The sequence below is a fragment of the Vulpes vulpes genome, chromosome 14 (genome assembly GCF_048418805.1).
Source record: "Vulpes vulpes isolate BD-2025 chromosome 14, VulVul3, whole genome shotgun sequence".
Lineage (NCBI taxonomy): Eukaryota > Metazoa > Chordata > Mammalia > Carnivora > Canidae > Vulpes > Vulpes vulpes.
This window is the reverse complement of record NC_132793.1, coordinates 100,701,259-100,728,696: the sequence shown is the minus strand read 5'-3', so window position 1 is coordinate 100,728,696 and position 27,438 is coordinate 100,701,259. Positions and strand designations below refer to the sequence as shown.

General features: G+C 48.2%; 3 protein-coding genes across 6 annotated transcripts in view; 2 read left to right on the top strand and 1 right to left on the bottom strand.

Moving 5' to 3' along the window:
- Positions 1 to 864, bottom strand: part of WDR93 (WD repeat domain 93) — a 49,436-nt gene extending 48,572 nt beyond the window's left edge. For all 3 annotated transcript variants that reach the window (XM_072737280.1, XM_072737281.1, XM_072737282.1), the window contains exon 1: positions 789 to 864. The gene's annotated coding sequence lies outside the window, so the exon portion shown is untranslated. The remainder of the gene's footprint in view (positions 1 to 788) is intronic.
- PEX11A (peroxisomal biogenesis factor 11 alpha) lies at positions 845 to 11,246 on the top strand. 2 transcript variants are annotated; one of them, XM_026001008.2, is made up of 3 exons: positions 845 to 1,038; positions 6,877 to 6,992; positions 9,216 to 11,246. In XM_026001008.2, the coding sequence occupies exons 1-3, from the start codon at positions 983 to 985 to the stop codon at positions 9,785 to 9,787; spliced, it is 744 nt and encodes a 247-aa protein (XP_025856793.2). In that variant the 5' UTR covers positions 845 to 982; the 3' UTR covers positions 9,788 to 11,246. The 2 variants fall into 2 exon arrangements, with proteins under 2 accessions (XP_025856793.2, XP_025856803.2); XM_026001018.2 differs by lacking the exon at positions 6,877 to 6,992 and having other exon boundaries at positions 846 to 1,038.
- PLIN1 (perilipin 1) lies at positions 6,913 to 26,849 on the top strand. Its single transcript, XM_026002682.2, has 9 exons — positions 6,913 to 6,992; positions 15,075 to 15,133; positions 17,517 to 17,721; positions 19,431 to 19,513; positions 20,808 to 21,072; positions 21,378 to 21,550; positions 23,679 to 23,867; positions 24,275 to 24,520; positions 25,411 to 26,849. Exons 2-9 carry the CDS (start codon positions 15,089 to 15,091, stop codon positions 25,744 to 25,746), a joined length of 1,542 nt encoding a protein of 513 aa, XP_025858467.2. The 5' UTR covers positions 6,913 to 6,992; positions 15,075 to 15,088; the 3' UTR covers positions 25,747 to 26,849.
- The last annotated feature ends 589 nt before the right edge of the window (positions 26,850 to 27,438 follow it).

Below are 27,438 nucleotides of genomic sequence, written 5' to 3'. Positions count from 1 at the left end.
CCTCGCCTGCTGCCCTAGCCCCCACTCACTGCATGCCTCTGGGGTACTCTCTCAAATAAAGAAATAAAAATATTTAAAATATACAGAATATTTTTAATAAAATAATAAAATAAAAAACATATGGTTTGTGGGTCTGTATTTGCAATTCTACCCCGAGGCCTGCACATTTTAAGGGCAGGAATGACCAAGGCAATAACGATTACAAAAATAGGTGACCTCACTTTTTGATTAGAGGGGATATATTTCGTAAAATTACTGCTATGGAACAGGTGGAATTTCCATGTTTTCAAGCCCCAAAGAACCAACGTTCAGTGGTGCAATTTCCTCGAAATCAGTTTCTGCCTCCACTTTGTTCATATTAGCCCTTCTAGGATATCCTCAGGCAGCAATCTTCTTTGAGGACTCAATGATCCAAACAGAAAATTCTCTCATTTTACCGGGTTTTCCATGCTAGAAGTACATGCCACGCACTGGCTGATCTCTGCGCTAAGCATTTCTTCCCCAGACCCGCAGCTGGTGGTGCTCAAGAGGCATAGCGGTGGGAAATGATTAAGCCCCAAAGTCCCCAAGCAAAACCTCGGGGGAATCTTCATTCGGGATGCCGCAGGGAGTTCCCAGGATCTCCGGGGACACCCGAGGCTGGGGAGATGGGTCCTCCCCTTCCTCAGAGCCCGGGTACCCCCCCCCCCCAGCAGAGCCCCTCTCTAGGAGACTCTAGATATCGAGGGGTGTCCAGGGACACGCGGGGAATCGCTGAACACGCGCCGGGAAGCCGAAGTTCCGCTCACCTGGGCCGGCGGCGGTGCGTCTCCTTAGTAACCGCCACTTCCGGTCCCCGCCGGAAGCCCGTGAAGTCGCTCTTCCGAAGGCGCGCCCGCCCGGGTGGAGGCGGGGAGATTCAGCCTCTCCCGCAGGGACCCAGTGACACCTTTGAGGACTCCGGACCGAACCCGGAGCGACACGTGGCCTCTGGCCGGGCGCCATGGATGCCTTCACCCGCTTCACCAACCAGACCCAGGGCCGGGACCGACTCTTCAGGTGAGTCAGGTGCCGGCGGCCTGCACCCCTTCCTGGCGCTGCGACCCGAGCTGGTCCCGTGACCCCCGGCTCCCCGAGGAGGGACTCGCCCAGTGGACGGCGGCGGGACGGAATTGGGTTCCGAAGCCCTTCTCGCCGGCACTCTGCCGGACCGGGCCTCGCGGCCGCCCTGACCCCAACCACGGCACACCAGTCCACCAGCGCTCTCCTAACCCGGGGAACACCGGGTCTTCTCCACTCGGCATTCCTCCCGGGAGTTATTTTTAAGAATTTGATTTTTGGGGGGACGCCTGGGTGGCTCAGCGGTTGAGCGTCAGCCACCCAGGCTCGGGGCGTGATCCTAGAATCAAGGATCGAGTCCCGCATCGGGCTCCCTGTGAGGAGCCTGCTTCTCCCTCTGCCTGTGTCTCTGCTTCTCTCTGTGTCTCTCATGAATAAATAAACAAAATCTTTTAAAATTTTTAATTTTTTAAAGTAATCGCTACACCACAGTGGGACTCGAACTGGCAACCCCGAGATCCAGAGTCCACCGCTCCACCGACTGAGCCAACTAGGCGTGCCCCGCTCCACCCCCCCCCCCCCCCCCCCCCCGCCAACCCCGTTTGTTTATTCATTTATTTTTAAGATGAACTTTGGGCTGACATTTGTGGCCCGGGAAGCTAGCCACTTGGTTGTGGCTTCAAATACCCCCATGAAATGCTTATGGAGAGACAGAAATTGTATTTCTCTTCTATTATTGCCCTCCTATCTCACTGAGATTGTAGGGAAGTAAAGATTCTCCCTCTATCCTTAAGGTCTTTCAACTAGACTAAGAAATAAATGTACACGAAACAGGAAAAAAAAAAAAAAGGTGTGTGCACAGAGTCCCAGCATTGAAATTAAGACCTAAAGAAATGACCCAGGGAGGCAGTTTGTCTACATTTTAGACAAACAGACAATATATTTGTGAAGAATTGGCAAGATAAAGAAAACAGGTGTTTTGGAGCTTCATTTAGGAGCGAATCCTAAACAGGATTTAGGCTGAAATATTAAGATGAGAAGAAGAGAAAAAAAAAAAAGTAACGAGGTTTGTTTCTATAGATTTCTCTGTTTTAAAGCCCCTATCTTTGGTGATAAGGAAGTCTTTTTACTTAGTACAAGGAGGGTATTTTTTTCTCATGGGAGATGTGTTTCCTACTTTCTGGGGGATGGAATGGAGAAGGGTCTGAGTGTCCTTGCACTGCTGTTTCTTAAATAACTTTTATTTAGAATAATCTATATGCCAGAGTGGCACCTTTTGGGTTGGCCTACCCTTGGCCCCTACAGTTTCCCTTTCCGAAACTTCCCTGGAAGTTTCTTACATTAAAAGTTGAGCTGGTAGATTGTCCCGTGTCCTTGAACCAGTGTCTTAGTTCCGACGATAGGTCATTTTAGTTAAACTCATTTCAGGAGGTGGTGACGCAAGTGTGTTCTAAATTTGGCCAGGGTTCAAATTATCAGATTATAAGTAAGGCATCTTTAGGGAAACAAACAAACAAACAAAAAAAAAACAATTAATGATTAGATCAAATTATGAACCAGCTTCTGAGTTCTGAATGTAGCCAAAGATTTCTAGTTGTTAAGGTTTAAAGCATCTTTACATAAAGTGAGGGCAGGCAGTGGCAACCTGACAGAGTTTCTTGGTTTGTAGTTGAGTGTTTCTGGAGATCATCTTGAGTGGCTTGTAGAGCACCAGGCATGAAGATTGTTCATGTGTGAACTGTTGTGACTTTTCTGAAGTTCACATCAAGTTGTTCATACTCAGTTTGTGGGGCTTTAAGAAAAAGGGCAATCCTAGTTATCAAATGATTTCACGTCAAAAGGATAGGAAATACCAAAAATACTAGTTTGGAGAATTGTAACCAGGCTTTGGAAGAAGCTAGAAGAAATTAGGATCTAGTCCAGTTTATAAAGAATTGTATTTGAATCTAATTTCCACAAAGGTGTATTATTGAAACATAATTTTTTTCATATACTCACTCTCATTTTACCAAAGAGAGCCAAATCAAGACTAATTTCTTACAAAATAAATCTAGTTGGTATAAACTTGGCCTGATTATTTACATAAGTGCAGCAAAAAGCAAAAACAGTGATTAAACATATAGGCTCTTTTAAATCTGCTTTGCTGGAACTTTTTTATTAGGAATCTCCATACTGAACTTTAAACAACCTCTTGAAGCCAGAAGCCAAGTCAAATATTGCCATCAGACTTCACCTGTAATACCGAGAGATTAAGGTTAATTCTTCTCGGGACGCTTGGGTGGCTCAGCGGTTGAGCGCCTGCCCTTGGCCCAGGGTGTGATCCTGGAGTCCCGGGATCCAGTCCCACGTCGGGCTCCCTGCGTGGAGCCTGCTCCTCCCTCTGCCTGCCTCTGCCCCCCATCCCTCTTTGTCTCAAGAATAAATAAATAAAATCTAAAAAAAAAAAAAAAAAAAAAAAAGTTAATTCTTCTCTTCTTGAGGTCCCCAAAGTACCCTGAGGTTCTTGGATCTGTCAGGAAGTGGCCTCCTTTACTCACCTGGTAAGGCTGCTGGGAGCCCTGTAAGCAAGCTATCAGGCTCTTTTTCCAAAGGCCCTTACTGGCTCCTTAGAGTCACCCTTACTGCCTTAAAACTGTCCAGTCATATCTGAGTCAATGCCTGTCTCCCAAGTGTGACATTCCAGTCAAAGCCTTGGTAATGTAACCCATGTTTCCACTTGTGTCCTGTTACAAGGAGAACTAATTCTTACTGAACTTACCTAAATATTGTCCAAAAAAAAAAAAAAAGAATAATTCAATGAGAGTTTTTGAATTCTGGAGGGATCAGATAAGGAGAGAAAGAAATTGTTGTAAATCATAGGTTAAGAGAAAAACTTTTCTTAAATCTGTAAAACAAAGCATTAAAAAATTAGCAATGTTTCAAGCAAAATTGTCAATTATAATTATTCTCCAAAGTTCATTTAGTCGTTATTTATTCTTGATCTGCTTAAATTCTTTTCTTCCATTAGTTCCAAAATTCCTTACCCAGTTCAGTATAATAATCTTAAGGTTATCAAAACCTTTATTTGTCAAAATTCATTTTTAGGAATCTCTTAAGATAAAACATATTTGCAGGAAGCTTTTGTAAAAGAATCTTGAGTAAAGTATTAACTGTCTATAAATGATAAAAATGTTAAAAATGGCCATGATTAAAGATCTGACTAAAGTTTGTTAGGAAGCAAGATTTCCTGTTCCTACATTTCCTACATAGAACATTTCAAAATATTTGATCATTTTACTTCTTAGTACAGGGAGGGTATTTCTCATGTGGGAGATATGTTTCCTGCTTTCTGGGGGATGAAGGAGGCTCTGAGTGTCCTTGTACCAGCTGTTTCTTCAGTAACTTTTATTTAAAATAATCAGTGTACAGATTTTGGGGCAGCCTGCTCTTGGCCCCTTCAAGATTCTGTGTGGAATAGTTTTTTGTTTTTTGTTTTTAAGATTTTATTTATTCATGAGAGACACACAGAGAGAGAGAAAGAGAGGCAGAGACACAGGCAGAGGGAGAAGCAGGTTCCATGCAGGAGGCCCGACGTGGGACTCAATCCCGGGTCTCCAGGATCATGCCCTGGGCCGAAGGCAGGCACTAAACCACTGAGCCCCCCGGGCTGCCCAGTGTGTGGAATAGTTTTGTGAACCATAAAACAAAGTACAATATGGAGAGACAGAACTAACTGTACCTCTAAGGTGCATGCTATGCTGCTGGAAATACTAGACAGAGATTGTGCTTTTTTTTTTTTTTTTTTTTTTTTAAGATTTTATTTATTCACTTGAGAAAGAGAGAGCATGAGTGGGAGGAAGAGGAAGAGGGAGGCTTAGCAGGGAGCCTGACATGGGGCTCTGTCCCAGGACCCCAAGATCATGACCTGAGCCGAAGGTAGATGCTCAACCGCAGAGCCACCCAGGTGCCCTGAGATTGTGCTTTAACACTAATTAGTTTCCAATTAGTAACACTAATGATATTTCTTTTAGAAATTTGGTTGAAAAAAAAAAAGAAATTTGGTTGATTCTTAATAAAGAAAGAATAGTTAGGGTTGTGATTTCATTTAACATCTTTCCCTTCCCTTCTCTTCTGGATGTGGAAGGGCTAAGACAGTCCATGAATGGCCCTGGTCATGAGACTTTTGGAAGCCGATTTTATCCAGATTTTGTTCTCAGTGTGTTACAGCTGTTCATTCGTTTAACCCTCATCACAACCCTAAGAGGTAGATACTCTGAATTATTCCCATTTTACAGATTGGGAAACTGAGGCAGAAGGTTAATAGGAACTAAGTGGCAGAACTGAGATTGAAATCAACATGGTTGACTCCAGTGCCCACATAGTAATAACCAACCCATACTACTGTTGTAATTAATTTGATGGATTTTTTTAAATGGTTGCATTATATACAAGCTTCATTAAAATAGAAGCCTTCTGATGCACTGCTCTCAGAATGTACCCTGCAAGGTTTATCAGTGAGGTTGGTTAATAAACAAATTGTTTATGATATACTTTTCAGTAAGATCTGAGATCTCTAGTATTTATTTCCCAACACTCATGGTGATCTATAGCTCCCATAAACTAACTGGCATTCATAAAATAATACCTTGGTTTGGGACACATTCCTGTTATTAGACCAAATCTGAAAAAGGGGGACTTATTGGTGTGACCAGCTTGAGCCCTATGGCCATGAAGCTACTTTATTTATTTATTTATTTTCATGAAGCTACTTTAAAAGAGAGAGAGAGAAAGAGAGAGATTGATTCTTTTTAGTTCACCTCCAGTACCAAGTTTACCATTTTGGAAAATGTGCCACATTTTATTGAGCATAATATTGGTAGCTGACAGTGGTTGCAGTGCAGTTACAGGACTGTGGGAAACAGGCACCCACTTTGTTAAATATTAATGTGTTTAGATGTTTGATTCTGTAATATAAAATTTCTCATGTGTTACATTGCTGTTAGTAAGGATTGTTATTTATAGTCCTAGCAAAAATCACTTTACTGAATATTTAGTATTTTTAGGGAAAAAAACAAAACAAAACTAGTTAGGGTTTTATATAAATACAGGCTCGGGATCCCTGGGTGGCGCAGTGGTTTGGCGCCTGCCTTTGGCCCGGGGCATGATCCTGGAGACCCAGAATCGAATCCCACGTTGGGCTCCCGGCGCATGGAGCCTGCTTCTCACTCTGCCTGTGTCTCTGCCCCTCTCTCTCTCTCTCTGTGACTATCATAAATAAATACAAATTTAAAAAAAATACAGGCTCCTGCTTAATATTGAAAGATGAATATAAAAACACATCTATATGTATTTATGTTGGTATGTATTTGATCTTTTTACAAAAAATTAAGCAATGTGCCAACTAAACTTTTCATTTGGTTCTGGTTTGAGTGTATGTCCAGTCATATCAGTAGTTGGTAGTAGGTAAAAATTTCATTTTAGAAATCTGAAAAATCATTCTATATAGGAGAAAATAAAGAATATGGATCACTGGAAACTTACCATGAGGGAGATATTTGTACATTTTACTGCTTTGACTACCCATTTCTCTGTGCCAGCAACAGGCCTCTTTAGGGGGGCTGTTCACTATTCCTGCAGAGTTCTGTTGCATTACCTTTGTGTCATATTTCCATCACATGTTCTACCCTTTGGCCCTTGGAGTGACTGTTGCAAAATTATGCTCTTGTAAGAGCCACTTCCATGAGAAATTGTCTTGGAAATTTTGCTTTTAGCAACACACTTTTCTGCTTTCCTTACTGCATGAATCAAATTTTGTTTGGTTTGTAAATCATTCTCCTCATTTTTTTTTTTCCATTTCAGAGCCACTCAGTACACATGCATGTTGCTTAGATATTTGTTAGAGCCTAAAGCTGGCAAAGAGAAGGTGGTAATGAAGCTCAAGAAACTGGAGTCCAGTGTGAGCACTGGCCGTAAATGTAAGTACCTGGTCTCTTGAGGGACAGTGGCTCCTGGTTTCAAATCATCAGACCCTGTAATTCACAAAATGCTTTCTAGATCATTGATTTCTAATCCATCATGTTTTTTGATGAAGTTGACCAGTAAGGCTGCCCTCATGAAATGACAGGCCCAGAAAATTCGATGTTTTGCTACCGACCATTTGCAAACACCCTCCTCTGTGCACACTTGGTGCTGTACCGTATCTTTTTGCTTAATCATAACCAGTGGATATATGGCATTTTGCTCGTCTTTCATTCTTAGAATTGTACAACGTTTTGGCAGTCCCTAACATGAGCTTCTGGCTCCTGGAAGGCCTTTGTATTTTCTAGAAGAGCAGAATAGCTTACCTTTTTTCAGATGTTGTCACAGCAGGAAGGTGGAGATGTTAGAGTGGAATATAGAAATTAGATGTTGAACAATTATTTTTGCGTACCTACCTTAGGTATGGTGCTGAGCTTTATGAGACAAATAAGATTACATGGTGTAAATAATAAGATTTAGTGCTAAATATATTAGCTAGGATAGAGGGAAAGAAAGGTTTAGGAGGAAGTGGAACTTGAGCTGTAGCTAGAGAATAAGGGAAGGAGAGCCTTTCTGAAGGATGATTTCCTCCATGAAGGCTCAGAACTGTTATGAGCAGACCATTGTATTGGACGATCAGTGAGGAAACTAGTTTGACAGAAGACTTAAATTTTCTTTTTTTTTTTTTTTTGAAAAGATTTTATTTATTTATTCATGAGAAACACAGAGAGAGAGAGAGAGGCAGAGACACAGGCAGAGGGAGAAGCAGGCTCCATTCAGGGAGCCCGACATGGGACTCGATCCCTGGCCTCCAGGATCAGGCCCTGGGCTGAAGGCAGCGCTAAACTGCTGAGCCACTGGGATGCCCAGAAGACTTAAATTTTCAAGTGGAGGCATGTTGGGGGTAGGGTGAGCTTTGGGGGATGGCTTTGAAGGATAGGATTAGAAGTTCTCAGATTCTTTAGTATGTTAGAACTCACAGGTCCTTTAGAGGTCACTAGTCTCTGAAGTTGAGGAAGGAATTACCCATGGTCATTCAGCCATTTTGATGCAAGAGTCCGAACTGGAACCCAGGATTATTCATTACATACTCTGTTTTGTGTTATTTTTGATATAATACCAGACATTCTCTTGAGATTATAAGTCTATTGAGGATATTAAGTATTTGGTGAGTTAAAGATATGGTCCTTAATGGAAAATACTTCCTTTGTATTCTCCATAATGTTTAGGACTATAACTCATTCTGAGTAGATACTCAGTAAATATTTGTTGATTAATACATCCCCGATTAATTGAATTACATGCTCAGATATGGCTATGCCTTATAGTGGTTGATTGAATTCAACTAGGAGTTACATATGACAATATTAATAGTTTTCCTATCTTCTAAATCCTACCATCTCTACGGAGCTGAAAGGGCTTTGGGACACAGAGATGGCAAAATGATAATGGTGTTTTATTTAAAAACAAAAAACAAACAAACAAAGTCTTTTGTCTGGAAAGTCAATAAAATCTAAGGTATCGGACTCTCCAAAAGGATATTGGCATCTGGGTCGGGAGGAATGGCCACAGTGAATCAAACCTTAATATGTGCAAAAATAAACAAGGAAGTAAATAAAGTTGCATCTAGACTTCATGTTATCATAGTACTACTTCTAAAGATGTAGAGGGATCCCTGGGTGGCGCAGCGGTTTAGTGCCTGCCTTTGGCCCAGGGCGCGATCCTGGAGACCCGGGATCGAATCCCACGTCGGGCTCCCGGTGCATGGAGCCTGCTTCTCCCTCTGCCTATGTCTCTGCCTCTCTCTCTCTCTCTCTGTGACTATCATAAAAAAAAAAAAAAATTTAAAGATGTAGAGCTGATAAGCTGATAATAGTAAAATGTCACAATCCACACTCATGATTGACCTTGCCTGAAGGATGTTGTAAGCCAGTGTTAAGGTATTCACTTGAATAGAAGTGATAAATTTAAAGAGTTGCTGTGTTTTATGCCTTCCAGGATCATTTTGGGTGTCCTTAAAATGCTGTAAAGTCCTTCCTTATTCCTGAGTGAAGACTGAGCCTCAAATGACAGGCAGTTGTCAGAACACCAGCATTGGTTTCTCATCCTGATATAGGGATCCTGCCTTCATATCCCATAGTAACTAAATATTTGTTAACTGTTGTGGGTTCTTCTTGCAGGGTTCAGACTAGGCAATGTAGTACATGCTGTGCAGGCGACTCAGCAGAGCATTCATGCCACTGACCTGGTGCCCCGTGTATGCCTAACGTTAGCCAACATGAACCGTGTGATTTATTTCATCTGTGATACCATCCTCTGGGTGAGGAGCGTAGGGCTTGCCTCTGGCATTAACAAAGAGAAATGGCGAATGTGGGCGGCCCGCCATTACTACTATTCTCTCCTGCTGAGCCTGGCCAGGGATCTGTATGAAATTTCCCTGCAGATGGAAAAGATTGCACACAACAGAGCAAAGAGGGAGAAGTCACTGTCTCAAGATCCTCTTGGGTACAACGTGGCTGATGAGGAAACAGAGTGGCTCCAGTCCTTTCTCTTTCTCTTATTCCGCTCTCTGAAGAAGCATCCTCCCTTGTTCCTGGACACAGTGAAGAACTTCTGCGATATCTTGAACCCCTTGGACCAGTTGGGGATCTATAAGTCCAATCCTGGCCTTATTGGACTTGGAGGTCTTGTGTCTTCCATAGCAGGCATCATCATTGTGGCATATCCTCAGATGAGGCTGAAGATGCACTGAAGTGGTTTCAGACTGAAGAGACAGCATCCTTAGGATGGACATTTTTGTGAGCCACAAACCATGCTATACTGAGCATAGAGACTCATTCATGGGAGCATTTCATGACCAGCAATGTGAGCAGAGGTGGGGCCAAGAATGGAGAACAGGAGTGCCTGAAAATTTGTGTTTTTTAGAGAGATGGAGTGACTTCTGCATTTCTGAGTGTTTTCTTTTCATCTAATACTTAATCGAGCATCTGATATGCTCATAGTGGGAGCTTACTATTTGCTGAGTAGGTGAAAATTGAAAAAGGCCCAAACAATTGAACATTAATATACAGTGACCTTTTGGTTGTGTGCCTCACTCACTACTGTAGGTCTGATACCCAGCCCTCTCTCAGACCTAGTAGAGGCCTCTCATTCCTCTGACCAGATACCAACCCCAGCTCTTGCCTCCCCCCACTTCTCCATAGAGGCCCATGCCAAGGCACAGGGGAGCTAGGCTTACGTCCTTTTATCCTGTCATTTCTTTGTCCGGAAGTAGAATCAGAAATGCATCAGGTCCCTTCATGGTGTAAATGATGACTGGGTAGTGCAGTGAGTAAGCAGAAATCAGAAGCACATGGAAAGGACTAGAGTACCTGTAATATGGGAGGTCACAACAGGTGCTTGTGGGTAGCCTGTGACAGGTGGACGAAACAGGTTAAAAAAACAGGCCAGCACCTCATTCCTCTCACTCCCAATCCAGTGTTCTTTCCAAAATAGTTTGTTGCCTTCCTGATTGAGTGGAAGTGTGAGACTCCAGAATCCTGTGTGAAAAGCCTTTTTTTAGAATTTTGTTAGTGATTTATATAAAAAAAAAACTATCTAGATTTATCAACTAGATTTTTTATTTAAAGCCATATAACAGTTTAGGTACTTGTACATTAATTTTCATCAAAATTCATGCAGTTAAGAAATTTCACGAATACTCTGAATGGAGGAGCATCACAATTTTCTGTGATAAATCAGGCTTCATATGTGTGGGGTGGTTGGGGGAGTGGAAAGAGCAATAAGGGGCTACTGAGAAAACCATTTATTCCTTCCCATCTTGGGTGTTGAGTTCTTATTTGTGATTGCAGATCCTCCAATTGGAGGGCAGTGATATAGAAAAATAGGATGTTGTCAGGTAGGAAGCCAATGTCAGTCCTATCAGTAAAGCCATTTCACTTACCTGAAGGGAAATGAGAAGAGAAATGCCACTAAATAAATTTCCCGTAAATGTGAATGAGATTCTTAAGAAGTAGACTCAGGTCCTTGGCTCTCTTATTTTTAAAGTGATTAGTCAAGATAACGAGATTTGAGAAAACACTTGGGGAATTTTAAGATGAATGAAAGCTGCTAGGTCAGGGCAAGTAAAAAGTTTTAAGCAATTAAATATTACTTTGTCCAAATCCTCTACTATCAAAGGTTAATTATGTCTAATAAATTTCTAGACAAAAGACACTCTTGTATCTGTGAATATATTCTGGGAATGAAGGGCGATCCAGAGATGATCAGAGTATACACAGTTGGTAGAGAGAGCTCCAGGAAAAATAAGCTCTCGCCTGGAGGACCCAAGCTGAGGAAGATGATCAAGAAAGCTTTAGATCGGAACATCTGGGTTGAAAGAGACCTCTGGGATGATCTCATCCAGGAGAGGGTCTTCTGTATTAACTCTGTCAGATGGTGCTTTGGCTTCTGTCTGGAGAAGTTGGCCTCAAATCTGTGGTGGCATGTTATGGTAGTGTCCATCTTGGTACTTTTGTCCTCTAATTTAGGGTGGTGATGAGTTTGGATAATAACCACCCCTTCTGGAATTTGTGAAAACCTTAATGGTACCCTGGTACATCCTTCCCTGTGCATCTTTCTCATTTCTAACTACCTCCCCACTCCGAGCCTCCGCATTCATGAGGGGTTCTAAAAACCAAAGACATTCCTAATAGATGTACAGGCCAGTACATTCACAACTGAATATTGTTCCCTGAGAATTTATCCAACAACAGATGTTTGAATGCCATGCTTAGCTCTGGGATCTACTTTATACAGGAGGACCAAGGTCTCTATGCTCATGTGGAAAGGTAAAGGGGTGAGGGGGGTGCGGCGGGGTGGGGAGGAGGAGGAAAGAAGATAACTGTCCTTCAAGCTGAGGCTGGAAGACAGACTGCACCCAGGGGACCGCCCTAGGCCCTTTCACCACTCCTCACCTCTCACCCACATTCCAGACTCCCAGCCGAAGCTGCCAAAGGGTCAGCTTTGTCAACAGAGCTTTCCGGCACAGAGCCCTATACACTCTCTGGCCCAGAGCCGTTACTCCAAAGGCTTGGAACCGCCCTTTGGCCCAATTCTCCAGACACAGCCTCAAGGATAATTTGTCCTGAATCCTGAAGTGAGGGCAGAGTCTCCTTTTTCAGATGCTGCCTTTCCTCTCCATTACTGTCTTATATTTTATTTTTTTAATTTTATTTTTTAAGTGGATGATTTTTTTTTTAAGATTTTATTTATTTGAGAGAGAGCATGAGAGAGAGAGAGCATAAGCATGGAGCGGGAGAGGGAGAAGCAGACTCCCCACTGAGCAGCGAGCCCCTTGTGGGGCTTGATCCCAGGACTGTAGGATCAGGACCTGAGCTGGAGGCAGACGCTTAACCACCCGAGCTACCCAGGTGCCCCACTGTCTTGTATTTTAAAAAGTCTGAGTTGGATCAGTATTAAATATATCATATATTTAGAACTCCTTTTGGAGGCTCCCTGCTTAATTCTCCTCCCTTTTTCTGACCTCTCATTCCCTGCCTTATTTTATCACAGATACAGACTTGATTACCAAGGATCTATGAGAAATCTTCCCACCTTCTGCCTCTTTCTCTTATTGCCCACAGCATACAATTTAGAGAGTCAGCAATAGAGGTTATTCTACCAACAACAAGGAAAATAAGTTTTGTCCCCTCATTATCCATTTTATTGTTATTAATAAAGCCCCAGCATGGAGCTTGAGCCCTCGACCCTGAGATCAAGAATTGCATGCTCTACAACTGAGCCAGCCTGGCATGCCCCATCCCCATTATCCATTTTATTTCTAATTTTTATTCACCTTTAAGATTTTATTTATTTATTTGTGAGATAGAGATATCAAGAGAGAGCATGAGCTGGGGAGGTGAGGGGAGGAGCAGAGAGGGAGAAGCAGACTTCCCATTGAGCAGGGAGCCCCATGTGGGGCTCCATCCCAAGACCCTGGGATCATAACCAGACCCTTAGCTGACTGAGTCATCAGGTGCCCCATTATCCATTTTAAAAAGCCCTTCTCAGATAATCTGAAAACTATGGCTTATACCACAGTCCTCTATCATCTTTGAAGCCAGGAACTGGAACTCAGGCTCTTGCCTAATTTGTTGCTAAGGAAGGGATGAGAAGTAATAGTTCTTGGTTGTCTAGATGCTATTGATCAGTAAGAGGGTCCTGGTCAACACTAACACTTTTCCAGACTCTGCAAAATCCAGTTGGTTCTCTACAGCATATTCTGGTGGCACCTTAGACCAGGTAGAGTTCAATAAACTTCCTTGAAATCTAGTAATTCTAGAGGTTGAAATTCCCTGCTCAAAGGCTAGATTGTCAAGGAGTCAACCCCTAGCTCTTGTCCTTTTCTTCACTGAGAGCAATTTATCTCTCTCCTTTTAAGATTTTATTTATTTATTTGAGGGAGCATGCATGAGAGAGCATGCATGTGCGCACACACACAAGTGGAAAAGGAGCAAAGGGAGGAGGAGAGGGAGAAGCAATCTCCTTGCTGAGCAGGGAGCCCAGTGTAGGGCTTGATCCCAGGACCCTGAGATCATGACCTGAGCCAAAGACAGTTGCTTAACCAACTGAGCCACCCAGACACCCCGAGAGTAATTTATCTTAGTAACCAAAGAGTAGTAAGTACATTCAAGTGAACTTCCTGTGTTGGTTTAAATCTTACTGTTCAAAATTTGCTCTTAATAGTAAATAGTAAGGGATGAGGAAAATGGGTTGAAAACTCTTACAGGAGACTCTGTGAAAAAGGAGCCAAGGATTATAGAACTTTAGAATTTATGAGTTTAATTACCTATAATCCCAACACCTTCTTTCTGGAAGACACTTTTTTGAGAACCGGGGCCAGAAACATGTTACAGAAGGGATATTTTGGGAACCTGGGTGGCTCAGTGGTTGAGCATCTGCCTTCAGCTCAGATCATGATCCCAGGGTCCTGGGATCGAGTCCCACATCGGGCTCCCCACAGGGAGCCTGTTTCTCCCTCTGCCTAGGTCTCTGCCTCTCTGTGTGTGTCTCTCATGAATAAATAAATAAAATATTAGAAAAAAAACCCACAGATATTTCATGGCTCTGGAATAAGAACCCTCCTGGAGCTGCATCTCCGTCAACTCCGTGATCCTCCTCCTCCTAGTTGGCTAAATCTCCTTACAGAGGTTGGGATATATGTTCAGGGGACCCTGGTTCAAAAAAAACCATGACAACTGGCTGACCCCATGTCCTCTTCCTCCCTGCCCTCCTCTAGCTGGAAGGTGTTAGTAGCATTGCCCAAGGCTTCCCTGGATCAGCTAGAATTGTCTCTGCTGGGGGAGACGCTCAGCAACCCGGGCTCTGAGACAGACAACATCAGCTAGTGTGAGTGCAGGGGTCCAGATACATCTGCCTTCCCTGGTTTGTTTCTGAGAGGTAAAGGGAAGAAGCTGATGGTGGGGGTCTCCTGAGAATGTCCCTGAAGATGAAGAGGCCTACAAGGAATCCACTGAGAGAGATCATTCAAGGTGAATGACCAAGAGTGTAGGGTAGATATGCTGGGGCACTAGCTTTTCCAGATCACAGCTGAAATAGCTGGTTTTAAGTGACTAGTTGCTTCCTCACTGAGCATTCAGGGAATGGTGGCAGATAGAGTTGCTTAAAAAGAGAGGAGTTAATGCAGAACTTTTTCATCAGAAAAGACTAAACTTGAAACGTACTCTTTTAGTCTCTTGGATCTTCTTCTGGGAGCCCCTTACCTCCATTTAAAACCTCTTCTCTCTTACCCTTATTTGTCATTTCTTACCCCAAACCCTTATAAGAAACATCAATCTTGACAAGTAGGCTGTGGGGCAGCTCCTCCCAGTGGGGCCCTAGGGAGTGGCCGCCTGTCTGTGACACTTACCCTCCGACCTGATGTCTTCTGTTGAGGGAGCTGGAGCTTCCAGCAGCGTGGGCCCAGTTGGAGCTAGGGGACTGATCCTACAGGCCTCCAGCTGAGGGCTTTCTGATGGACCTGCAGCTCTGCCTTGCAGCTTGAAGAGCTACGATGGCAGTCAACAAGGGCCCCACCTTGCCGGATGGAGACCTCCCTGTAAGTAGCTTGGGCCTATATGAGAAGTGGGGGGACCACTGAGCAGGGGAGGAAGGAGCCGGAAAAGAGGTTCAGGGGACTCAGAACAAATTCTGTCTAGATTGTGTCCCTCTTTTGTTGACCATCATGTCTTCATTACTCTTGCCCTCAGTACCTTTGGTAGGGGGGCTCTTAGAGGATCAGGGGGAGTGCCTATGGAAAACTGGAAAACTTTTCCTCTTAGAGGAAAAGAACAGAAATATTGGCTGAGAGGTTAAGGAGAGGAAGGGAGCTACTGCGTTTGGAGCGCTGATGCAAAGGCCCATGCTTTACTCACCCAGGCGGGATATAGTTTCAAATGCCGAGCCACTGCCTTCTGTAATTCCAGGGTGTCGTGCGTGTTCTAGAATACGTGAATGGCACCTCTTTGAGTTATGTGGTGCGTGGCCTGAGCTGTATGTTGGAGGAGCATTGCTTCCGGGGTTTTGTGTGCAGCCTGGCTTTCACTGTGACTTGGAGCAGTCTGAGACTTTAAAGTGTACCTGATGCCTCCAGGCCAGGCCTCAGATTTAGGCACAGTTCAGGTAGTTGGTGAAACTTTAAAAACTGTGAAACTATATAACACCCATCTTGTCCCAAGTTAGGCTTTAGCTAGCGTTTGCACTCAGAATCACCATTAGGCTTTATATTAAATAATAGAGCAAAAAAAAAAAATTAAATAATAGAGCAGGGACGCCTGGGTGGCTCAGTGGTTGGGCGTCTGCCTTTGGCTCAGGGCATGATCTCAGGGTCCCAGGATCGAGTCCCACATCAGGCCCCTTGCAGGGAACCTGCTTCTCCCTCTGCCTGTGTCTCTCTGTGTGTCTCTCATGAATAAATGAATGAAATCTTTGAAATCAATCAATCAATCATAGAGCACAGAAGCATAAAATGAACCAGTGCATAGTTAATCCAGCCTAACAGTGGGTGGTTTATTCCCTTCCCAGGACCTCTCTCTATCCCTCTTTGGCTTTGCCTACAACAACCCCAGAAGGCTCTGTCCAAATGTTAAAATATACTCTTATTTACAGTCATAATCTTTTTCTAGTTCAAATTTCAAACTTGGCTGCAAAATGAGAGTGAAAATATTGTAACCTGTTGTTACAAGTCTCCTTCATGGGTCTCTGAACTCAACCTACAAATGGAAGAGGCTAGGTCCTTGACCCTAGAGGACCTGTTCAAACTGCAGAGAGAGCTCCAGCGTCTGAGTCAGGACCCGGGGCACTTCCTCCTTTTTACTTTTCATGTGGAGAATCCTTAGCACTCTTGAGTGGACAGAAGACTATTAACACCCTACACTAGCTTCAACAGCCATTAATCCCATGGCCAATCTTTTGGCCCTTGAAGCACTTGAAGCACTTGAAACATAGTCTGAGTGCTCTATGTTTAAGAAAGGCAGCAAAGCTGTAGCATATCCAGAGGGGACTACCAGACCAGGGCAGTAAGCTAAGTTAGGATCTTAAGCTAGTTAGCACCCGAGAGGGATCACTGAAGGCAGACATACTGCCTTCAAATATGTGGAAGGCCAGCCCATGCATGGTGAAATAGATTTGCCCATGAATGATGAAATCTATTTGCTCAGTGTTGCTCCAGAGGGCAGAGGGCAGAGGGCAGAGCAGCGGGTGAGGGCGCTTTGCGCTCAGTGGTGCAGTCCAACAAGGGCCACAGGCCACTCTATGAGGTCCATCTAAGAAGGCATCTAAATACAAGCCTGCCCAAGAGACTACGGGAAGCCCTTTTGCTACAGAGGCTCCTGGAGGCCTAAACATCTGTGATTCTGTGCTGTTGGGCAGATCTAAACTTACCCCACCACCACCACCCCGGGTGCAGTCCTGATTGACTTATTCAGCCAGCGTCACTGTACAGGCTCTAGGCTAGACAGTGGGGACCCAGTGATGACAGTCTCCTGGGAGAGAGATGAGTACACACACAATCCCAGCACAGCACCATGTGAGGAATGTAGAGACATGCCAGGGAAGGAGTGATGGCTGCTGATGTGAGCGTGGAGGGGTGGAGGCTTCAGAGCAGCAGAGGCTCCAGCTGTGTCTTGAGGGAGTGGCATTCTGCCAGATAGAAAGGAGTATGGGAGGGAAGGGGGAGCACGCACGGGCAGGCGAACAGCATCCGCAGGCTGAGAGGCAGTGTTCCAGCAGCTCCCCAGAGCCTGGACCGAGCCAGGAAAGTGGCAGGCTGGCTCTGGTTTTTCCTGTTGGCCATCCAGAAACCTTGGTGGCCTGCCCCCCCACCCAGGTCACTGGGACACAGGCTTGCCTCATCAGTGGGCTGCATGACCCAGGGCCGCCTCCCCGAGAGGCAGGAGTGTGCAGGGGAGCACCATGATTGTCTTCCTTCCTTCTGGCACTAGGAGCAGGAAAACGTGTTGCAGCGGGTCCTGCAGCTGCCAGTGGTGAGCGGCACCTGTGAGTGCTTCCAGAAGACCTACACCAGCACCAAGGAAGCCTACCCACTAGTGGCCTCTGTATGCAATGCCTACGAGAAGGGCGTGCAGGGCGCCAGCAGCCTGGCGGCCTGGAGCATGGAGCCGGTGGTCCGCAGGCTGTCCACCCAGTGTGAGTCCTTGTGGCACTTGCAGGCTGCCATCCATCATTCTCTCACTGTCTGATAGCTTGCTTGTCTGCCAATATTTCTGTGCACCTTTTTGCCTGTCTGACTGCCTTTCTAACCACCTATATCCCCTTACATGATCTTATCTACAGATACAGGTGATACAGTTACAGATGGCTGTAGGTATAGGTATGGATGTAGACATACATCTCTCCTCATCTGTAGATCTGGCCATCTACAGCCCAGTCGTCATTTTCCTGGGATGACAGTGACAGGCCAAAGAATTGGCAGGGGAAGGGAGCTGTGTGGGCAGTGGTGGGAGTGGGGCTCGTGGTAGAGCAGATATGCACTTTGGCCCCAAATCGGGCAGCAGCAGTAGGAACTAGCAGAGTCTGACACAGAAGCAGGGGCAGCAGAGACTAGGTCTGGCCCAGCAGAGCCTTGGGGTGGCAGAGTGGCTGGGGCATGGCTCAAAGGGGGATGGGAAGACCTCTGGGCCCAGCAGCAGAGAGGTAGCAGCCAGGGTCCTGTCCATCCAAGCCCTACTACCTGACCCAGCCCAATTCAAATTGTTCTGCCCCATTTGAAAATATGGTCTCCAAAGAAAGGCTCTTTTATTATTATTTTTATTAATTCCAGTACAGTTAACATATGGTGTTATGCTAATTTCAGGCATGCAATATAGTGATTCAGCAATTCATCATGCAGTGCTCATCATGACAAGTGCCTCCCTCTTGACAGGGCTGAGGGAAATTCCAGCAGCACCAGGAAATCTAGAACCTTCTATCATCCTGATTAGAGAACTATGGAATCTGAGGATTCCACCCTGGGCTAGCCTCCCTGCCTACAAACTCGTTAAATAATTTTTCTGGGTCTCATTTTGTCCAATCAGAAGATGGCCCATGTCATCTGGGCTCTTCTTTTGCTTGAGAATTTTGGGAAGAAAGGTAAGCTATCTGGAGAGAGAATATATGAAAAAAAATAGAGAACTAATCTCCATGTTCATGACTGCAAAGCTCTGTCTTCAGCAGCCCTTGGGCAGTAGCTCCTAGAAGCATCTGCATCCTCTGGCACTTGCTCCCCTCTCTGGGGGAGCTCCTTTCTCTTCCCTGTGACCCTGTTCCCATTTTTTATCATCTTACTCCTTGAGGGTAGAAGGAAGGACGTGGATAGTCTGGGGCCTGGGGCCGGCTGCAGCTCAGACCTGGTCACCCCTAGGACTAAGCAGTGCCGGCCCTACTCCCACAAAGCCCACCCAAGGGCCCTGCTGCCCTTCCTCTCACACCTTCACTCCCCTTGTCCTTCATGCCTATCCAGACCTTACCCAGAGAGGGGAGGGACCAGTATGTGCTGGTGAGTCACAGAGTCCCTGCTGCTTCCTCCTCACCCCAACCCTGTGAGGTAGGCACCACTAGTCCACATTTAACAAATGGGGAGCAGGTTGACACTTGCCCAGAGCTGCAGTCTGTGGGTGCATGCTCAGGGCTCTGAGATCTGCCTGACTCCAGAGCTCCTACACAGAGGGAAGACATGGGCCCAAGCTCTAGGAGTCATGGAGGATGGGGGCTAAAGGTGCCGGGAGAGGGGGGTGGAGCTCAGGTTCCAAGATGCTTTGGAGGCAGCAGGGCTGGGGGGTTTTGAGGGCTCCGAGATGCCTTCTTTGGCACACTGCCAGGTCCTCACGGCTCACCCCACTGTGGCCCTTCACTTCTAGTCACAGCTGCCAATGAGCTGGCCTGCCGTGGCCTAGACCACCTGGAGGAAAAGATCCCAGCCCTCCAGTACCCTCCTGAGAAGGTGAGCCCCCTTCCCTGTCTCTAGTGTCTCTAGTGTGCCGGTACTCTGGGAGGGGAGGGCACAGGCCAACGACTACCAGCCTTTCATTTCAATGCAAGTGCCATCCAAGTTTGTGGGTGGCTGCCTGCCCCTAAGGTCACACAGTGGGCTTGTTCCTCTCCCTGTGGTGCCAAAGGAGGGCAGGCTTTCTGGAAAGCAGGAACAGCCTAGGGGCAAACTCAAACAGGGACTTGGGGTGGGTCCCACTGCTTCTGATGCCACCATTCCCCCTCCCCCATCCCAGGATACCCAGTGGGTCTGCCCTGGGCCACTTGGTAACTACAGTCACCTAAGATTGTGAGCTGTACTCATCAGATCTTGTGCAGTCCCGCGTCCTCAAAATCAACCCTTTATGGACCATGAGACTGAAAAAATCACTTTACCTAGCTATATATTCATTGGGCATCTAGTAACTAAGGGCCATATCAGGTGCTTTTGGGGAATTATTGACCAACTATCTACTCATCCCACAAACATTTACTGAGCCCTACCCTGTGCCAGGGGCCATGATGCGATTTATGGGGCCTTCCCAATTTAATCTTCTCTTGTCAACCCTCTGGGACAGAGTGAGTATCCTCATTTTACAGATGAGAACCAGTGATTTCTCCCTGGCCACACAGCCTTAAGCGGAGGCCACATGAGAGCAGGTGTGTTGGCTCAGAGGCCTGTGCTCTTCACATGTTTCCAGATGAAGGGCATCTTTGTCACAAAAGAGCTTCCAGATGAATAGGAGGGAAAGAGAAATTATTCCAATATGGAGCTGGTAGGAAGATCAGCCACATCTTTGAATCAGTCTAAATGAAGATGGGGATGTGTGTTCTGAAGGATGGACAGACAAGATATTCAAGGAATTTGAGAGTGAAGTTGCCTTATGTGCATGAGAATATCAAGGCTGGTGTCACCAGGGAGGTGGCCTTTGAGGGGTCAGTTAGCTAGGATCTTGACAGGCCGAGGTGGAGCATGAAGAAGCCAGAGATTCATGCCCAGGGACGACTGGAGCCCTTTCCCTTTAAAGCCCAGCTTAACCAAGGAGCCTGGATATTGGTGCCACTCCACTGGGCCTGTATTTTATTTTTTAAGTAAGCTCTGTGCCCAATGTAGGGCTTGAACTCATGACTCCGAGATCAAGGTTACATGCTCTACCAACTAAGTCAGCCAGATACTCCCCACCTCGGCCTTTAGGTGAGACCTTCCTGGAAGCTGGGCTCAGGGCTACCAGACTCACAGGCCTGACTCCCCTCCCCATTTCCCCCAGATTGCCTCTGAGCTGAAGGACACCATCTCTACTCGCCTTCGCAGTGCCAGGAATAGCATCAGTGTGCCCATCGCCAGCACTTCGGACAAGGTCCTAGGGGCCGCTCTGGCCAGCTGTGAGCTCGCCTGGGGGGTAGCCAAAGACACTGCTGAGTATGCTGCCAACACCCGGGCGGGTCGGCTGGCCTCTGGAGGGGCCGACTTGGCCCTGGGTGGTGTTGAGAAGGTGGTAGAGTTCCTCCTCCCTTCAGCCAAGGAAGACTCAGGTATCTACTGCTGGGGGGCTGGCAGACCTGCCCTGGGAAGGGAATTGACTGCCCACGCTGCCTGGGAATTAGCAAGAGGCAGCCAGGGCGCACCCGGCCACTACTCTGGAACAGGGAAGGCCCAGCAAGATTTCCAGATGGATCTATCCTAAGTTAGCCTCCTTTCTCCATTTGTAAGTGGGGAAAGTGAGTGACCCAAGTGGTGGACCTAGGGTGACCTCTTTCCAACCCTAGACACAGCCCAGCTCCTCCAGCCGCTCTCTCTCTGATCAGCTTTCCTTTCTTTCCCCCTAAATCTCACCCAGCCCCTGCTCCAGGACACCAGCAGACCCAGAAGCCCACCAAAGCCAAGCCGAGCCTTGTGCACAGGGTTGGGGCCCTGGCCAACACCCTCTCTCGACACACCTTCCAGACCACAGCCCGGGCACTGAAGCAGGGCCAGGCCCTGGCCATGTGGATCCCAGGCGTGGCACCCCTGGTGAGTGTCTGCCCTGAGTTCTGGCTGACCCCCCCCCAGTCTGCGTCTCTCCCATCCCTCCTCCAGCTTGGGCTGGGGCTTTTGGTCTAAGGACAAGAGGCCTTATGCGGACCAAAGGCCAGTCTTCTGGGCTTTAGGAGAAAGGACAGGATGTGAGCCAAGGGCAAGCCACCCACTTCAGTCTCTCTCCCTCTCCCTCTGAGTCCCACCCCCCAGCATTCATCCTGGCAAAGTGGCTTCTTGCTGTGGGCTCTCTCCCACCTATGAGGGAGCAGAGACCCCCAGCTGCTATCCAGGCACTGGGGAGTGTCACCTGTAAATAGGCAAGGCCCCAAACCCCTTCTCTTGGGGAGAGAGTGCTGGTGGGGCTGCATCCCTGACTGACCTCAGGTTTTAAAAATTTCTCTTCTAGAAGCATCTAATTTGCATCCTACTTGCACCTAAAGTAAAGCTGCCTTTTCTAGACCTGGGCAGGGCTAACCCCCCACCGTATCCCACTCCCCACTGTGTATTTTAGCAGATATAGACTGGATTTTTTTTTTCATAAGGACCTTTAAGTAAGAAACCAAGGCCAAAATAAAGGAAATAAAAATTGAAAATTAAAGCATAAAGGTCAGCAAACAAAACAACCACTTCTCAGCCATCATTTGGGTGACAATTTTATTTATTTTTAAGATTTTATTTATTTGACTGAGAGCACAAGTGGGGTGTGTGGCAGGCAGACGGAGAGGGAGAAGCAGGCTCCCCACTGAGCAGAGAGCGCTATGTGGGGCTCCATCCCAGGACCCCAGGATCATGAGCTGAAGGCAGACACTTAACCAACTGAGCCACCGAGGCGCCCCTGGGTGACACTTTAAAAAGCATCATCAGGACTGACTCATTCACTCAAATGCTTGTTGAAAACCTACTAGGAGTCAGGTTCTGTGGCTCCAGTAGGGATACAGGAGTATCACTGTCCCCTGTGTTGGGGATCAGTTACCTACCAGTGGGGCTGCAACTAACCCTTGTCCCAGCCTTATGTGTAGTCAGGGGGCCTTCTGTACCATGCAACCTCAGGCACCCTATTCACATAGGACATAATGTTGTCCCCTGAAGTTCTATGGTGAAGACGCCCTGTTGGTAGAGCTCCATGGGGTGAGGAATGAGCCACGCTCTGCCTCAAGGGGACACTAGCCCACCTGCCCAGGTCTGTTTTCGCCCATGGGATACTGGAGTCCTCTTGATTTTTTTGCACTCTTTAAAGATCTCCAAGGAATATCTACTAAAGTTTAACATACCTACCCTCCAAGACTCAGCAATTCAACCCAACAGAAATGAGAGCTTCTGTCCCCCAAAATACAGGTCAATATGTTCCTATCAGTCTTTATCCTTCACCAAGAACTGAAAACAACACAGATGTCCACCAACAGCAGAGTGGGTGAATTGTGGTAGATATACATGATATATGACCCAGAAGTGAAAAAGAAGGGGCTATTTAGAGGCACAATATCACAGATGAGTCTCACAACATCATGTTGAACAAAAGAAGCTTCTCATGAAAGGAGACACATCGCAATAGTCCATTTATATGGATTTCAGAAACAGGCAAAACCAGTGCATGGTGGCAGAGGTCAACATGTGGTCCCTCTTGGAGGGGGTTACTGACTGGGAGGGGGGCAACCACATGGCAGATTTTGGGGGTGTTGAAAATCACCTATATCTTGTCCTGTGGTAGTTACAGAAGTGTGTGCTTCTAAAAGTTCACAGAGCTACCCACTAATGATGTGTGTGCTCTAGGTATGCAAGTTATCACTTGAGGACAGGTTTTATTATTTTTTAAATATATTTTTTAAGGATTTTATTTATCCATGAGAGACAGAGAGGCAGAGACACAAGCAGAGAGAGAGAGAAGCAGGCTCCATGCAGGGAGCCTGATGTGGGACTCGATCTCGGGACTCCAGGATCACGCCCTGGGCCAAAGGCAGGCGCTAAACCGCTGAGCCACCCAGGCATCCCTCGATAGGTTTCAGACACAGCCTGCTGGGGCCAGGCCCTGGGGGTGAGGGAATTTGCCCTCTGGAGCTGCTCAGCCCCCCGGCAGGCGCCGTGAAGCCAACAGCCTGTCTGGCCTTCTCCCCACCACCCCCAGAGCAGTCTGGCCCAGTGGGGCGCATCGGTAGCCATGCAGGTGGTGCCCCGGCGACAGAGTGAGGTGCGGGTGCCCTGGCTGCACAACCTCACTGCCTCCCAGGAGGAGGATCACAATGACCAGATGGACACCGAGGGAGAGGAGACAGAGGAGGAGGAATCAGACACCGAGGAGAACAAGCTCAGTGAGGTAAGGGAGCAAGTAGAAGCCCAGTGGGGAGGTGGCCACCTCGAGGTCCCACAGGCCACTGAGGGGATGTGAAGCAGAGGCAATAGATGAAACAAGTCTCTGCCCCCAGGCCCAGAGACATCGTGCAGGCCTGCTGCGCTGTTCACTGTTCTCTCAGCAGACCCTCCCAGCAGCCTCACAAAGTAGGCAGGGCAGAGACTGTCTTTCCCATTTTGCAGATGAAGAAGCAGGTCCAGAGAGGGGAAGTGACCTGCCCAAGGCCACACAGCTGGAAGAAATTGGCAGACAGTTTTTTTTTTTATTAGGTGTCCAAGTTCTTTCCCTCCACTCCGGGAGGTGGGGGGAGGTGGAGGGATCAGGGCCATGGGTGGGGCTGCAGGAGGTGCTGACCTAGCTCTGGCCCCCAGGTAGCAGCCCTGCCCAGCCCACAAGGCCTCCTGGGCAGTGTGGCCCACACGCTGCAGAAGGCCGTCCAGAGCACCATCTCAGCCGTGACATGGGCACCTGCGGCCGTGCTGGGCTCAGCAGCGAGGATGCTACACCTCGCCCCAGCCCGTGCTGTCTCCTCCACCAAAGGGAGGGCCATGTCCCTGTCAGACGCCCTGAAGGGCGTCACTGACAACGTGGTGGACACAGTCGTGCACTATGTCCCGGTGAGTCCCACCCCAGGGTCCGGGAAAGGACAGGTAAAGCAGATTTGACTGAAGGGGCTGCAGCAGTCCTGCCTTCCCCAAACTCCTTGGCGGGCTCTGGTCCTCAGAGCTTCAGAAACATTTTTGACAAACTGCACCCTTGATGAAGGGGGCCCTTTGCTAGCCTGGCAGAGAGTGTAGAGACCCTGGCCCTGGCCTGAGACCTTTCCCCCACCTCCTCCCTTCTGACCCTTAGTCTGGGGGTTCCCAGTGGCCCAGCCATCCCCCCCAGGGGGTTTGCATGCTGCTCCCTGCTGCCCATCTCGATAGTATCACCTATAACCAACAGGAAAAACCCAAGAGACACCAATACTGTCTCTTTTGGGGGCCCCCAGGCCCCTTCCCAGAGCAAGTTTTGGGTTGTGCAGGCTCCAGGGGGACCAGGGACACACCAGACCCCTCAGAGCAAGGGTTGGGAGCAGAAGTTACTCAACACTTCCAGAAGCATGCAGGGGTCTTGGCTGCCAGCCTGTTCACCTTGGGCTCCCAACAGGGCCCGGCATGGGCCCCCTGACCCAGACAGGGACAGGGTGTGGGCTGTGCTTAGGCCCAAGGGGGTGGGGCTGTGTGGGAAAGCCGCTGACCTTCCAGGAGGGAGACCCGAGGGGTCCAGACACTCTGGGAGGGGGGCTGCCGGCCTCGCCTTAGGGCTCTGGACCGCGGAGACCACCGGAGAGGGCAAGCCGTCCGGGTCTCCCCCGCCCCCGCCCCCGCCCCCGTCCCACCCCAGGCGGTGCGCTCGGGAGGGCCGCTCCCGGGAGGCGCGCGCGCGACGGTCCCTGAGAAAGGCGGGCGGGAGGCGCGGGACGGGGTGCAGGCCGGGGGCCCTGACGCGGCCGCCGCGCCCTCAGCTCCCCAGGCTGTCGCTGATGGAGCCCGAGAGCGAATTCCGGGACATCGAGGAGGCCGGGCGCCGGGAGGCGGAGCGCAGGGCGTCTGGGGCGCCGGAGCCCACGCCGCGCCCCCCGCAGCCCCGCGGCGGCCCGCGGCCCGCGCGCAGCCCCGGGGCGCCCCCCGGCCCGGGACCCGAGGACAGGCTGGACGCGCCCGCCGCGCCGCGCCCCGCCTTCCCGGCGGCGGCCCGCGAGAAGCCCACGCGCAGGGTCAGCGACAGCTTCTTCCGGCCGAGCGTCATGGAGCCCATCCTGGGCCGCGCGCAGTACAGCCAGCTGCGCAAGAAGAGCTGAGCCCCGCGCCGCCCGCCGCCCGCCGCCCGCCGCCCGCCGCCCGCCGCGCCCCCGCGCCCGGAGCCCGGAGCCCGGAGCCCGAGCCTCGGTCCCGCCGCGCTGCCGAGGCGCGCGTCGTCCTGGCCCCGCTTTCGGGCTTCGCGGTCACAACCTGTTAAGCATCCGAGCAGCAGCTTGCTTTGACTCTGCGCTTGGCGGCTTTTTGTTTTGTTTTGTTCTGTTTTTTAAACGAAGGGATTACTTGTCTGACTTGATCTCTCACCTCTTTAACCAGAGTTGTGGCCAAATGACACTTGACAATTTCCAAAATTAAGCAGGAGTCTCTGACATGTGTTAAAGGCCTGAGCTCGGGGGTTCCTCTGAGTACCCAGGCTCCTACTTCGAAGGGAGCGTCAATTAGGTGCAAAAGCGGTTGTATGTTTCCCCTCCCCCCCTTACTGAGTACGCGGGACTCCGCAGGGTGAGCCCCGGCCTGTGCTCTGTAGCGCCACCTCCTGGCTCACGGCCACACTGCCACTTGCATCCTGCCCGCCTTGCCGCCGTACATTCATTCACTCATCCACCGCCCTTTGAAGGCGGGCGCCCCCCGCTGCCGGGGGACGGCAAACGGCGACTACATAGACCATACGTGTGGACGCTAGTAGCCACAATTCATTCCAAGCCCTATTTCTGAAAATGTCAATATTTGGTAAATCTAGGGAATGCGTATATATATTTTAATTCAAATATTGCAAAAGGGTGTGTGTCCTCTCTGACCCATTCCCCTTCACAAAAACCACCGCGCTGCCAGTCTCTGGTGTATCCTGCAGGTCCAGGCAGTGCATGTGAAACCCATGTGCGGAGCCCCGTCCCCCCCACCCCCCCGTTTTGCCCACACAGCTGCGGGATGATATCCTGCTTTCTTGATTGAACAATACATCTTAGAGATCTTTTTGTTTCAGCACCATAAATCCTCCTTGCTCTGTTTAATAGCCATGTAGTAAGTGTTTCATGATGTAGATGTGCTATCTGTGGTTTCCTATTGATGGATTTTTAGGTTGTTTCCTTTTTCTTTTTTCTTTTGGTCCTGCAAACAGTGCTACAATAAATGTCTGCATATAAAATGTTTTGTGTAGATATATCTATAGGAGAAATTTATAACTTGGAACCATGGCATGCTGGGTGAAAGAGTATGTGCATTTTAACTATTATCAGATAATAGCAAGTAGCCTTAAACCAAATTCAGTTTTCCTTGTTACTGTCATCTGCAGCTACACAGATAATTCCTACCTCTCCGTCAGACCCGTGAGCACCCTCTTGGCCCCCACTCTGTTGCACACCTGAAAGCCCAGTTTTTTGAAACTGAATCTGGGTCCTGGCAGATCTTTGGTGTAATGAGTCCTTGGCCTTGATGCTTGGTTTTGGAATCTGAAGATGCCCAGGATGGGGAGATGGAAGTGCCGGTGGACATGCACCTGTGGACATGACCAGGACTCTGAGCTAGCCTTGGGCACTCCACCCCCACCTCTACAATCCACACGACTCCCAGCAGTTCCCGGAGGAGGGAGTATAATCTGGCAAGAGGGGCCCTTATAAGCCAATATGGCAGGGGCTATAAAGATCGAGTCCAGCCTAGCCCTGGCAGAGCTCCCGTGGGCAGCTGCTGGTGCAGTGACCTCAGGCCTCAGTGTGCAGAGAGGAACACCCAGCTGT

What these genes read in the sequence shown, in the direction of transcription:
- PLIN1 (XM_026002682.2), top strand. Translation starts at nt 15,089, where the DNA reads ATGGCAGTCAACAAGGGCCCCACCTTGCCGGATGGAGACCTCCCT. An exon ending in CCGCAGGCTGTCCACCCAGT is followed by an intron (nt 17,722 to 19,430) that starts GTGAGTCCTTGT and finishes CTTCACTTCTAG; the next exon opens with TCACAGCTGCCAATGAGCTG. An exon ending in TTCAGCCAAGGAAGACTCAG is followed by an intron (nt 21,073 to 21,377) that starts GTATCTACTGCT and finishes AATCTCACCCAG; the next exon opens with CCCCTGCTCCAGGACACCAG.
- PEX11A (XM_026001008.2), top strand. Translation starts at nt 983, where the DNA reads ATGGATGCCTTCACCCGCTTCACCAACCAGACCCAGGGCCGGGACCGA. An exon ending in GGCCGGGACCGACTCTTCAG is followed by an intron (nt 1,039 to 6,876) that starts GTGAGTCAGGTG and finishes TTTCCATTTCAG; the next exon opens with AGCCACTCAGTACACATGCA. An exon ending in TGTGAGCACTGGCCGTAAAT is followed by an intron (nt 6,993 to 9,215) that starts GTAAGTACCTGG and finishes TTCTTCTTGCAG; the next exon opens with GGTTCAGACTAGGCAATGTA.